Source organism: Bos indicus x Bos taurus, chromosome 1, assembly GCF_003369695.1.
Source record: "Bos indicus x Bos taurus breed Angus x Brahman F1 hybrid chromosome 1, Bos_hybrid_MaternalHap_v2.0, whole genome shotgun sequence".
Classification (NCBI taxonomy): Eukaryota; Metazoa; Chordata; class Mammalia; order Artiodactyla; family Bovidae; genus Bos; species Bos indicus x Bos taurus.
The window spans coordinates 45765325-45778414 of record NC_040076.1 but is presented as its reverse complement, the minus strand read 5'-3'; the positions used below and the strand labels follow the sequence as shown (position 1 = coordinate 45778414).

General features: G+C 39.6%; 2 protein-coding genes across 14 annotated transcripts in view; one reads left to right on the top strand and one right to left on the bottom strand.

The window, feature by feature from the left end:
• Positions 1–8083: 8083 nt before the first annotated feature.
• Positions 8084–12319, bottom strand: TRMT10C (tRNA methyltransferase 10C, mitochondrial RNase P subunit). 4 transcript variants are annotated; one of them, XM_027562323.1, is made up of 2 exons: positions 12220–12319; positions 8084–9613 (listed from the first exon to the last, which is right to left on the bottom strand). In XM_027562323.1, the coding sequence occupies exon 2, from the start codon at positions 9599–9601 to the stop codon at positions 8321–8323; it is 1281 nt and encodes a 426-aa protein (XP_027418124.1). In that variant the 5' UTR covers positions 9602–9613; positions 12220–12319; the 3' UTR covers positions 8084–8320. The 4 variants fall into 4 exon arrangements, with proteins under 4 accessions (XP_027418124.1, XP_027418305.1, XP_027418395.1 ...); XM_027562504.1 differs by having other exon boundaries at positions 12261–12319; XM_027562594.1 differs by having other exon boundaries at positions 12151–12292.
• A 27-nt stretch (positions 12320–12346) lies between these two features.
• SENP7 (SUMO specific peptidase 7) overlaps positions 12347–13090 on the top strand; it is a 170799-nt gene continuing 170055 nt past the window's right edge. For 7 of the 10 annotated variants that reach the window (XM_027562205.1, XM_027562102.1, XM_027562056.1 and 4 more), the window contains exon 1: positions 12381–12483. The gene's annotated coding sequence lies outside the window, so the exon portion shown is untranslated. Of the gene's footprint in view, positions 12484–13090 lie in introns of all 10 variants that reach the window. The other 3 variants (XM_027561898.1, XM_027562138.1, XM_027561836.1) reach the window with 3 other exon arrangements.

The window sequence follows — 13090 nt, the reverse complement described above, 5'->3', positions numbered from 1 at the left end:
CCTTCTCTATAAAACAGAGATAATAATTTGTACATCCTCAGAGAGTAGTCTTGGGGATCAAGTGTGATAATACAATGCCTTGCTTTGGTCACTTTGTACTTCCCTCAATATATATATGTATTTAAAGGTCTTCCTAGATGGTTCAAAATTTCTTTGCCCACAGAAACCATTTAAATAGTTTATTTTCTTTACAGCACATTATATGGCTCATTTCATATGTGAAATGTGCTCTGTATCTGTGAGTGGATGACTTGTCAGGGTCCAAGTCTTAGGGAAAGCAGAAAGAATGAAAGTGTGTTCTGTCACCATGACAGAAACAGGGTGGTTTGCTGATACGGTGATTTGAAGTCTTGGGTTCATCATCTATGACAATATGTAAAAGTGCCCAGCAAAATATTTTACATAGTGTGCTAAGTTGCTTCATTCGTGTCCAACTTTGCGACCCTGTGGACCGTAGCCTACCAGGCTTCTCTGTTCATGGGATTCTCCACGCAAGAATACTGGAGTATTTGCCATGCCCTTCTCCAGAGGATCTTCCCCAACCAGGGATCTAGCCTGCATCTCTTACATCTCCTGCATTGCAGGCGGATTCTTTACTGCTGAGCTACCAGGGAGCATGTAATTAATTCATGTTTGTTTCTTTTTCTTAGATGTGCTCTTCAAAAGTTACTTAATGGATGATACTCTCTTGTTTTGTTTTGGGGCCACACCAAGTGGCTTTTGGGACCTTAGTTCCCCAACCAGGGATTGAACTAGGGCCCTCAGCACTGAAAGCATGGAGTCCTAACCATGGGATGGCCAAGGAATTTCTGAGACACTCACTTTAATCATTTTTTAAATGGAGACATAAACATGAGCTATTCATTTATAGTTACAAATGTATTTACTCATAGATGCTTCTGTCTTTAAATGACAAAAATGAATTTTAGAGAGGTCACATAAAGCTATCCAGTTCCATGTACCACACTGTAGAAGTTAAAGATGGAAGATACTAACCCATTCGCCTGTCAATTCCTTGAGGTCATATTGTACCTAAATTGCTCACCACTGTTTCCCTCAGACCTAGATTACACCAGTTTTCAATAAATACCCATTGAAGAAGTGAATGCCAACTTGCAGGAATCACCCCAATAAATGGATTAAGGGGTGAAAAGGCAGTTGGGTGCAGGGCAAAGAGCAGCAACATTGATAGAATCACACAAAACTTAATTTAGATTATAACCGTGATATTTGCTAATTCTGTGAGCTTGAACTGATAAGGTAATCTTAATACATTTTAACTATAAAAATGTACCAATACTTATAGGGTTCCTGAGAGGAGTAAGTGTGATAATACAGGTAAAGTTTTGTAATACATTGCCTGGCTCATGGTGGGTACTTGCTTAACAGTAGATATTTTTTTTGCAGTCTCTAAGAGCTACTCAAATAGTGACTTAATAAGCTGAAAATGAAGATTAATAGAAACAACAATTACTATAATTTAAATGTGTAATGTGTGAGGTGATAGCTATACTATGCAGTGTAAATTCATGCTTACTATATGCCAAGCACAATCTGCAATTTTTTAACATGAAATCAACTGTTAAAGTTACTCTTGCTTTTATGGAAGAGGAAACAGGGGCACTGAAAAGTAAGAGGTGGAGGTGAACCTGGAATTCAGGCAGAGAAATACAAAAAATCAGAGAAGAAACGTGGCTAATCTTGGTTTCACTAACCTTGAGTGTCTGCGTGTTAAGTCGCTTTACTAGTGTCTGACTCTGTATGACCCTGTGGACTGCAGCTTGCCAGCCTCCTCTGTCCATGGGATTCTCCAGGCAAGAATACTAGAGTGGGTTGCCTTGCCCTCTTCCAGGGAATCTTCCTGAACCAGGGATTGAACCTGTTTCTAACCTGCATTGGCAGGAGGGTTCTTTTACCACTGCTGTTACTGCTAAGTCACTTCAGTTGTGTCCGACTCTGTGTGACACCATGGACCGCAGCCTACCAGTCTCCTCCATCCATGGGATTTTCCAGGCAAGTACATCAAGAGTACTGGAGTGGGGTGCCATTGCCTTCTCCTAGTAGGTTCTTAATCCAGGCTATAATCCCATTATATTTCCCTATATCATTGTCAAGTTTTTATACATTAGAATCATCTGAAAACTTCTTAAAACAGTTACAATTCTGGTACCACTAAATTTTTGATTCAGTAGATTCAGTGGGTGGGCCCCCCCAAACATACATTTCTAACTAGTTCCCAAATAGTGAGGCTGCTAGTCTGGAGACCACACATTGAGAACCCTGGCCCTAATTCATTCACTTGTTTAGACTATTTCACAGTTTCTCTGTTCTCTCCTCAACTGATGAATCTGATTCTTATTTTCAGTAATAATAGAAACAAAACAGAACTTTTGTATATTCTCATTGTATCTGTGATGTGGTATCTAAATTTGTACTTTTATTTTCTGTCTTCTTTTCTGTTACTGGTGCAATAAATCCCATCCCTCCCTCTAACGTTATCTTCCATATGTACAAAGCAACCATAACAAAACAAAAAACTCTTGGGATCTCATAACTCCCTCTACCTCCTCATTACTATTCCCCTTCATATAGAAACTCTTTGAAAGGATTGTTTATACTCATAGTCTCCAGTGTCTCTTTGGTATTTTCTGTGAAAGTGCTGCATTCAATATGCCAGCAAATTTGGAAAACTCAGCAGTGACCACAGGACTGGAAAAGGTCAGTTTTCATTCCAATCCCAAAGAAAAGCAATGCCAAAGAATTTCAAACTACTGCATAATTGCACTCATGTCAACACTAGCAAAGTAATGCTCAAAATTCTCCAATCTAGGCTTCAACAGTATGTGAACTGTGAACTTCCAGATGTTCAAGCTGGTTCTAGAAAAGGCAGAGGAACCAGAGATCAAATTGCCAACACCTGCTGGATCATCAAAAAAGCAAGAGAGTTCCAGAAAAAAATTTATTTCTGCTTTATTGACTATGCCAAAGCCTTTGACTGTGTGGATCACAACAAACTGTGGAAAATTCTTCAAGATATGGGAATACCAGACCACCTGACCTGCCTCCTGAGAAATCTGTATGCGGGTCAAGAATCAACAGTTAGAACTGGACATGGAACAACAGACTGGTTCCAAATTGGGAAAGGAGTACATCAAGGCTGTATATTGTCACCTTGCTTATTCAACTTATTGCAGAGTACATCATGCGAGATGCTGGGCTGGATGAAGCACAAGCTGGAATCAAGATTGCTTGGAGAAATAGCAATAACCTCAGATACTCAGATGACTCCACCTTTATGGCAGAAAGTGAAGAAGAACTAAAGAGCCTCTTGATGAAAGTGAAGGAGGAGAGTGAAAAAGTTGGCTTAAAACTCAACATTCATAAAACGAAGATCATGGCATCCAGTCCCATCACTTCATGGCAAAAAGATGGGGAAACAATGGAAACAGTGACAGAATTTATTTTCTTGGTCTCCAAAATTACTGTAGATAGTAACTGCAGCCATGAAATTAAAAGATGCTTGCTCCTTGGAAGAAAAGCTATGACCAATCTAGACAGCCTATTAAAAAGCAGAGACATTACTTTGCCAACAAAGGTCCGTCTAGTCAAAGCTATGGTTTTTCTAGCAGTCATGTATGGATGTGAGAGTTGGACTATAAAGGGAGCTGAGGGCCAAAGAATTGATGCTTTTGAACTGTGGTGTTGGAAAAGACACTGTAGAGTCCCTTGAACTGCAAGGAGATCCAACCGTCCTTCCTAAACGAAATCAGTCCTGAATATTCATTGGAAGAACTGATGCTGAAGCTGAAACTTGAATACTTTGGCCACCTGATGTGAAGAACCGACTCATTGGAAAAGACCCTGATGCTGGGAAAGATTGAAGGTGGGAGGAGAAGGGGACGACAGAGGATAAGATGGTTGGATGGCATCACCAATGCGATGGACGTGAGTTTGAGTAAGCTCTGGGAGTTGGTGATGGACAGGGAAGTTTTGTGTGGTGCAGTCCATGGGTCCCAGAGTTGGACACGACTGAGCAACTGAACTGAACTGCTACCACTCTGATCCAACTCACTGTTATTTTTTTGCTTTTGTTTCTGCAGTAGCCTCCTAACTGGTCCCTCTCATTTAATCTGGTGTCAATAGAGCATCTAAAGTTATCCTTTTTAAATGAATCAGGTTGATTCATTCAACATATATCAAGCTGCATCTTCCATGGTGGCCCAGTCAGTAAAGAATCTGCCTGCAATGTGGGAGACCTGCGTTTGATCCCTGGGTCAGGAAGATCCCCTGGAAAAGGAAATGGCAACCCACTCCAGTATTCTTGCCTGGAGAATTCCATGGACAGAGGAGCCCAGTGGGCTACAGTCCATGGGGTCACAAAGAGTGAAACATGACTGAGTGACCAACACTTTCTTTTTTCACTTTATGTGCCAGGCACTGTACCAGGTCCTGGGGATACAGCAGTAAATAAGACATAAAAGGGAGTTCCCTAGTGGCCTAGTGGTTAGGATTCCAGGCTTTCACCTGCATGACCTGGGTGCAATCCCTAGTCAGCAAAATGAGATCTTTCCAAAAAGGAAAAATGGAACATTGTAAATCAGCTATACTTTTCAACTGTGTACTCGGTCACTCAGTTGTATACGACTCTCTGTGACTGTGTGTGTGTGCTTTTGTGTGTGTGTGTGTGTGTCTGTTAAGTCAATTGAGTCATGTCCAACTTTGCACCTCTATGGACCATAGCCTGCCAGGCTCCTAAAGTGCTTCTGGGCACATAGTAGGTACTCAGTAAATACTTGCTAAATGAATGAATGAGGCAGATAAGCTGCTAGACTGGGAAAAAGGAAGACCATTGTGGTGATATAGAAACAAGGAAGAGGATTTCAAAGAGGAAAGAGTTGAGTGAGATCTTCATGGTCCATTAATTAGTAAGAAGTGGCTACTGAATCTGTCTGGAAACAATGGAACTGATATAAGCACAGAATAGATCATAGGTTTATCAAGGTTTATTGAGCTGCACTTTTCAACTTGGCAGCCTCTAAGCCCTTAAAGCATGGTTTGTGCAACTGAAGGACTGAACTCATTTAAGTTAAAAAACTGAAGCAGTTAGCTTTTGTTAAACACATCTATTGTTTTGGTTTGACTGCATTTTAACAATTGAAAATTTAGTATTCATATATTTATTTATTAAAGTGAACAGCAGGTTTATTTAATGAGAGACACACCCCATAGAAGAGTGTGAGCTATCTCAAAAGGCCAGAGGTGGCCCCAGGGGGTGGGGTCACCTAGGAAAGTGAGAGTTGTGCTGCGAGAAACTCACTCCAGAGTGTGAGCCATTTCAGAAGGTGAGAGCAGCCTAGTATTCATATTAAGATGTTCTGTAACCATTAAAATACGTATCAGATTTTGAATGTTTAGTTTGAAAAACAATATGAATATAAAATCACATTAGTTTTCAATAACTAATACAAATTGAAGTAATAATGTAGGCATATGGATTAAATATGTTAAAACTCATTTCAGTTTTTATTTTTAACATGGCTACTGGGTCAAGTACATATATGGATTGCATTGAATCTCTATTGAATAGCAGTGGTGTAAAGGAAATGGAAGCTGTGTTCTGAACACTGACTTGAAGGATCTGGCTTAGAAATTAAACTGTAATATAGTAGGGGTAATAGTAGCAAATAGAGGATTTTTAAAATTGTTTAATTATTAAAATCTGGGAATTTGGTAGTATGTTTGAAGAGCAGGAGGGAACTAGAAACGTTATTATTTGAAAATGTCACTAATAGGTAATAAAGGGAAGACCTTAGGAAACAAGTTACCTTCAAAGGGAAAGAATACTATAGAATAAATTATTGGGTGGTTGAGATAAAGGGAAAAGCTGTTCCTTCCTACTTCACGCTCAGGAGATCAGACTATCTAGTTATAAGAAACTGAAGCAGTATTTGAGGTTCTGCTAAATTCCAAATTCTAAAAAAATCTATAAAACTAACATCAGTATGAGCTCAAACTGTGGAAGCTTGCCACTGTGATTTAGAAGCAATCTTAGAAGTCAGTTACTGCTTGGCTATTGGGAAGGAAAAAAAATTCACAAAAAAGTCCAGTGTTGCATCACTGAAACATCTTAGCATATTGTTACACAGAAGTATGTGTCCCCAAAGGGACATAACTTGCACATATTGTATTAGAAACGCTATACATTTTGAATGTATAGTCTGAATTAGTTTATATTTATTTTGCACTTAGGTGCCAGGCACCATATTGAATGTTTTATGTGAGTCAAGAACTATTTCTAATGTTTTATAAGATGAGAAAAACAAAGTTTGAGAAACTGATCAATCTAAAAAAGCAACGTTAGAACCTATGAAGTGGAGCTGGTACCCAGGGAGCAGGGCTGGAACACTGGATACTCATGGGGTGGTCCAGGAACCCTCTTTGCTTTCCCCCAGTGCCAATCCTGTCAGGTGATGTTAATCACTTATTTACGTTATTTTACTTTCTGGTTGTATCTCAAGCAGTTTAAGTATTAGCACCTTGCTACTTAGTAGGGTCTAAGAGTTGAAATTCATTCATAATGCAGTTGTTTCAATTCTAAGTTTACGCATGACTTTTTCAAGGCCTTTCCAGATGCCATGAATTTAGGTTAGGTGTCTCGTTTTTCCATTGCATTTCATTCTTGCCTTATTATAGTGGCCATAATTTGTAGGTTAAAAGTCAAGACAGACCTTTTGAATTGTGATAATACTTAAAGGCAGAATTGTGCTGTGCTTAGTTGCTTGGTCCTGTCCTACTCTTTGTGACCCCATGGATTGTAGCCCACCAGGCTCCTCTGTCTATGGGGATTCTCTAGGCAAGAATGCTGGAGTGGGTTGCCATGCCGTCCTCCAAATCTTCCCAACCCAGGGATTGAACCCAGGTCTCCCACGTTGCAGGCAGATTCTTTACCAACTGAGCCACCAGCGAAGCCCAAAAGGCAGTTATTTTGAGTACATTTTCCTTATCTATAAAAAAGTATTAATGATAATACCTAAATTTAGTTGTTTAAATTCTGCATAGTAGGGCTTCCCTGGTGATTGAGCAGTAAAGAATGTGTCTTCAATGTAGGAGATGCAGGTTTGACCCCTGGGTCAGGAAGATCCCTTGCAGAAGGAAATGGCAACCTGTTACAGTGTTGTCTGGGAAATCCCATGCACAGAGGAGCCTGGTGGGCTACAGTCCATGGGGTCACAAGAGAGTTGGACATGACTGAGTAAACAACAACAAACTGCACAGTAACAATTTGGCACAGAATAAGTACTTAATATTTAGTAAAAGACTGAGTTCTGCTTTAATAAATGTACTGGATAGCATGCCTCAGGCTAACATCCAATTCAGAAACCAAGTAGAAATATTTGGCCATTTCTATTCCCATGTTTTCCAACTTTTCAATGGTGCAAGTCTACAATGAATGTGGTTCCTAAAGTTCCTTTCAGTATCCCCTTCATAGAAAAAGCAATGGGCACGATAGCTTCCTCTCAAAGTTCACCACTAAAAAGGAATTAACACAGGCTATCTTGAGAAGTCCAAAAATCCTGGAAAAGAATTTTCTGACTGGCCTCACTTAAAAGTCAGATGTTCATCTCAAAGTGTGAGTGAGGTGTCTTTCTTGGGATAATCAGCTGTGGCCAGGGGAGCAAGGCCTGTAAAAATATGGCAGCTTCCATTCAAATCACAGGACTGGGAAAAAGGAAGTATCTCCTTGAAAAGAAAATACTTTTATCTACAACAGGGAAGTGCTGTAATGACACTCTTCAAATAAAATCTTTTTTCCTAAGAGGACAAGAGATAAATTTTATCTCTACAAACACATTTTTCATTATATAGCTCAATCTCATGACATTCCAAGGGACATCTTAACAAAGCCTCAGTTAAACGATATACCTTAGTGTCTATGACATGCCCACCACTGTACCAAATGTTACCTTAAATAAACCACCACCTGGGGTTTCATCAATTTTGATGAAAGGTTGTTGACATGGCTGAAAGAACATTTAAGGAAAATGGAGTCTGAGACTCAAATTAGTCATAAAAAAGTCACACAAATGGTACAATTCTTTTACTGGGCTCAAACAAACATGGACAACTTTTTACTTTCTAAGATTTTGTTTGTTTCTATAGTAAACAAAATATATTTCTGAAGTTTTACACATTTGATTAATTGGAGAAAGACAATACTTCAGTTTGGAAAGACAACCTTTAAAAGAAAAAGAAGTGAATTTCCTTCATGATGAAATGGACTAATAGAACTGTATTCCTAAACCACTTTATTTTTAAGCTATCAAATGTTCTCCTTCAAGCTGCTTTTCCTGTGTCTATTTATAGAGCCTCTTGGAAATGAATTAAAAGTCTTTGACTTCTTCATTCTGTTGAGAAACTCTTGAGAATGCTGAGATATCTCCAGATAACCAGCATGTTTTCTGCTAGGAACAAACTTCAGAGCCTCTTCCCAGCTACCAGTATTTTTCAGACATAACAAAATACGCATCATTTGATCTAAAGTGAGATTTTTGGTACCAGTGTCCCACTGCAAATATTTATCTAATGGAAGGCATTCTGTTGCCAGCTTCAGCCGTTTTGCTTTGGCTAGGGATGTGCCTGGCTGCATATTCTTATCAACAAAAGACCCCACTATATAAATTTTGTCATGCTTGAAAGTAGTCATAACATTGGGAGAATCTGCAGTTAAATATATAATACTATCTTTTGGAAATAAATCTACATGAGACTTTTCTGTTGCTGTTAAAAGCAATTTGTTCCATTTTTCTCCATAACGTTTAACTAACTCTTTATAGTAGGCACCACCTGTTTTAAGATTACAGAAATAAATATGGAAAGGATCAACATTTCTTCTGTTACATCCTTCACTTTCTAAAAGTTGGGAAACAGCATTCTGTAATTCTTTTGGTTTCATATGGTCATCATAAGCCATGTCAAAAACCAAAGGCTGTCCAAACTGCATGGCCTGGGCACCTTTCCAGCCCATTGCAATGTCCATATTCCTGTCCCAAAGTCGTAGAAATAGAAAGTTTTGCTGTTTATCTTCCTTAATGGTTTCTGGTAGCTGATCTTTTTTAGGTTCTTCTTTTTCTGCTTTTTTCATTTCCTTTTTTATTTGTCTGGCTTTTTTCATTTTTTCCTTAATATATAAGTATTTTAAATATTTCCTTTTTGATGACTTAGAAACACATTCCATAAGGGTTTTGAGCTCTTCTTCACTGAAGTGTTCTGGTACTTCTTTGCCAAGCAACCTCCACATCTCAACTAACTCCCTGGTGGCAGCTAGAGGATCTTCATCCTCGCTACTTGTGGCTGTTGAAACATCCTCTTCTTGCACACTAGATTTCATTGTAATTTTCCACCTGTCCAACTCCAGCTCTTCAGAAGGTGGTGTACTCTCCTTATTAGGATAGGATGCAGCTGGTATTTTGGAAGACATGTATCTCTGCATAATTGTTGAATACAAAACCCTTCTCTTCCTATGAAGGGTAAATGGCACTAAAACTCTGGCAAAAGGTCTTAAGAAGGTGATACTGACACTCATTTTGAGGAGAACAGGCATGTAAGAAAAGCCCTATAAAAAAAGAAAAATGTAATGAAAAGTTAAAGATTGTATAAATTTGAGATATCAAAATACAATTGATTCTGAAACACAAAGTGGAATCTTAGTCCAACTTAATTGTTGCGCCATTAGTTTTTCTTGATTCCTGTGGCCTACAGCCTGTGATCATTCATTAGGAAAAAAGTGGAGAAAACTCTTTTGGGTTCTTATTTGACATATGAATTTCACTCTTGTTTTAGACAAAGGATACCTTGAAGATCCTACTTAGGTTTGTATCTGGGGACCCAGAAGATCAATGTTACTGAAAAACAAAGTTATGTACTATATGGCTGAGATAGCACTATACTCTCCATTTTCTATTAAGCCTAGATACAGACCCAAACAAAAGATCCTCAATGAGCAATATGTAAAGACAAAGGGCAGAAACATTACAGAAAATGGCAACTAGTAAAAACCATTTGGCAGCCACTGTGCCAATGCCCTCATGTTTTCAAAAGAGAGATTTTTTTAAAGTTTTGTAAAAAAATATTTATTTATTTGGCTGTACCAGGTCTTAGTTGCAGCATAAGGGATCTGGTTCCTTGATCAAGGATCAAACCTGGGACCCCTATGTTGGGAGCGCCAAGTCTTAGCCACTGGAGTACCAAGAAGTCCCTAGAGAGATCTTCTGATTTAAAAACAAAATAAAATCTCCCTTCTCCAATATAGACTTTACTCTGCAGCAAATAATGTTATTGCCAAACAAAATATCCAGAATTAGGGCAAATATATATATATATATATATATATATAAGCTCTACAATTTTATCCTATAGGTCTGGAAGTCCACAAAACAATGAAGATGCTTAAAGATGTGAAACTAATGCTTGACTTGAAGCAAAAAAAAAAAAAGGAATTCGATTTTTCACAAAATGCAACTAAAATACTTGAAAAATTCCTTCTTCCCTTGGCTTCATTTACTGACACTGCATATTCCTAGGTGTCTGACCTGTGCACTGATGTTCAGCTCCATCCCCCATCCCTCCCCCAAACACACACAAGGTGGATATGCTTCTGAGTTCTGTCCTTAGACCTCTTTTCAATCTAAATATTTTCTCTATGAACTCTGATCTACCTCCCTGACTTTGATCACCATGTATGAGATGACACTTCAAATGCAACAAACTGAAATCTGTCTCCCTTTCCTTCCCAATCTGCTTTTCCTTCTGTTGTTTCAGGAAGGGACAATAATATCCATCCATTTGCTGATGTCAGAAACTGGGAGTCATTTCATTACTGTCCTCTCTCACACCTTCCATTCCTAATTTGAGTTATAATCATTTACTTTCTAAGTACTTCTTGAATCCATTCACTTCTCTTCAACTTCCTTAATTGTGTCTCCTAGCTTCAAAATTTGCTCTCCCTCTTCTCTAAACAATTTAGAGCTAGTGCAGATCAATACACTCATCCTCCTCAATGTGTACTTCTAAACTCACTGTTACCAGGTCAAACTCTAAACTTAATATATGTGGCATATAATTTTTTTTCCCCCCACAAAATCACCTTTTGCTTATCTCCAGCTACATCTCTAGCTATTTGTCACCTCAAACTTTAGATTAACTATTCCTCCTATTGACTTCCCTCTTAGTTCAGCTGGTAAAGAGTCCGCCTGCAGTGAAGGAGTTCACCTGCAATGCAGGAGACCTGGGTTCCATTCCTAGGTTGGGAAGATCCCCTAGAGAAGAAAATGGTAACCCACTACAATATTTCTAGCCTGGGAAATCCCATGGGCAGAGGAACCTGGTGGGCTACAGTCCATGGGGTCTCAAGAGTCAGGCACGATTTAGGAACTAAACCACCACCATGGTAATCTGGACAAGGCCTGTGTTTATATTTTGACACTGAACCCAATGCTTCGCGGTATATAGCTCACATTTATCATTCAAGTATTTTTCGATTAAATACTCCCGGTCAATGCTTCTCTTATTTAAAACAAGTTCAGACAGCTTTTAAAGAAGAAAGCATTTTACTTTAGACTCTTCTAAATATTTAAGCGAGAGTTCTCAGCTTCAATATGAGAGGTATGTATTTCAGAAAAAGTCTTGAGTTTTGTCTTTGTAACTGATAACTATTTTTAGGATATCATAGAAATACTCGCCTCCCCCCAATTTAAACAGTGAACAAGAATATCATTTTAGGCAACACCCTTTCGTTTCATGTATTGTACCTTGTTGATGTTGTTTAGTTGCTACCTCGTGTCTCATTCTTTTAGACGCCATGGACTGTAACCCACCAGATTACTCTGTCCATGGGATTTCCCAGGCAAGAATAGTGGAGTGGGCTGCCATTTCTCAACCCATGTATCTAACCGGGTCTCCGGCATTGCCAAGCAGATTCTTAGCTGCGTAGCCAATAGGGAAGCCCTCCGGGTATCGTTCTACTTACAGTTTATGAATCACTGGGCTTCCTTTTATCTATGGGCCGGCCTTGCGCACAGGCTCCAGTACCTTAGGCCTCCCGCTTCCTCCCACCTCGCCACACACGCTGGGAGACAAGAAAGCCGCCCATACCCGCAGTGCAGAGACAATAACTCCCGCGGGTGCAAACCGCAAGGAACCCAAGAGCACCCAAGATTCTACCGTGAACTTCTGCCAAGGGATGAGCGCCGTACGTGACTCACAGCTTGCCTATCACTCGACACAGTTCCCGTCGTGGACGAAAGACTAGAAGCCGGAAATCCCGCCCTTTCCTCCAGGCGCTGCTATATGACGTCACACCATTAGGGGTGCGTCTGCGGCCTGGAAAGTAGCTCTGTGGTGCAACACAGGCTGAAAAACACACACTGACCTTAGCAGTACAAAGACGATTGGAACCACATTGTGAGATTTGGGGGCTGAAGCCAGGTGAGAGTGGGTAACGGATGAATGGAATATGAGAAAATGAAGTCGAGTTCAAACATTTTTATGAAAGTTGGCAGTTCGGTGAACTCAGCATCCGGTGTGGTGTCCAGGAAGTTTCCGTTATTTTTACTCTTATTGGGAGAGATTTGACCAACTGATCGGATTGTTAACATGGGAATAAGGAAAGAAAGGATTCAGAGGACAGTTGGAGAGGATCGCTCTTGTACAGGAGGAGTACTTCCTTTGTAACAAAAAGGGAAGAAACTTAGGTAGGGATGGAAATCAGTTTGTAGATATGGCAGTTGTAATTTGAGAGTTCCAGTTTCTTTTTTTTTAATTTATTTTTGACTGGAAGATAGTTTCTTTACAATGTTGTGTTGGTTTCTGACATACAACAATGTGAATCATCCATAATAATACACAGATCACCTCCGTCTTGGTCCTCCCTCCCCTCGCCCCACCTCACCCTTCTAGGTCATCATAGAATCCTGGGTTGAGCTTCCTGTGTTATACACCAGATTCCCCCTAGCTGTCTGTTTTACATAAGATCACCTTCCTCTTGGAACTCCCTCCCCCCGACCCCACCCCACCCCTCTAGATCATCACAGAA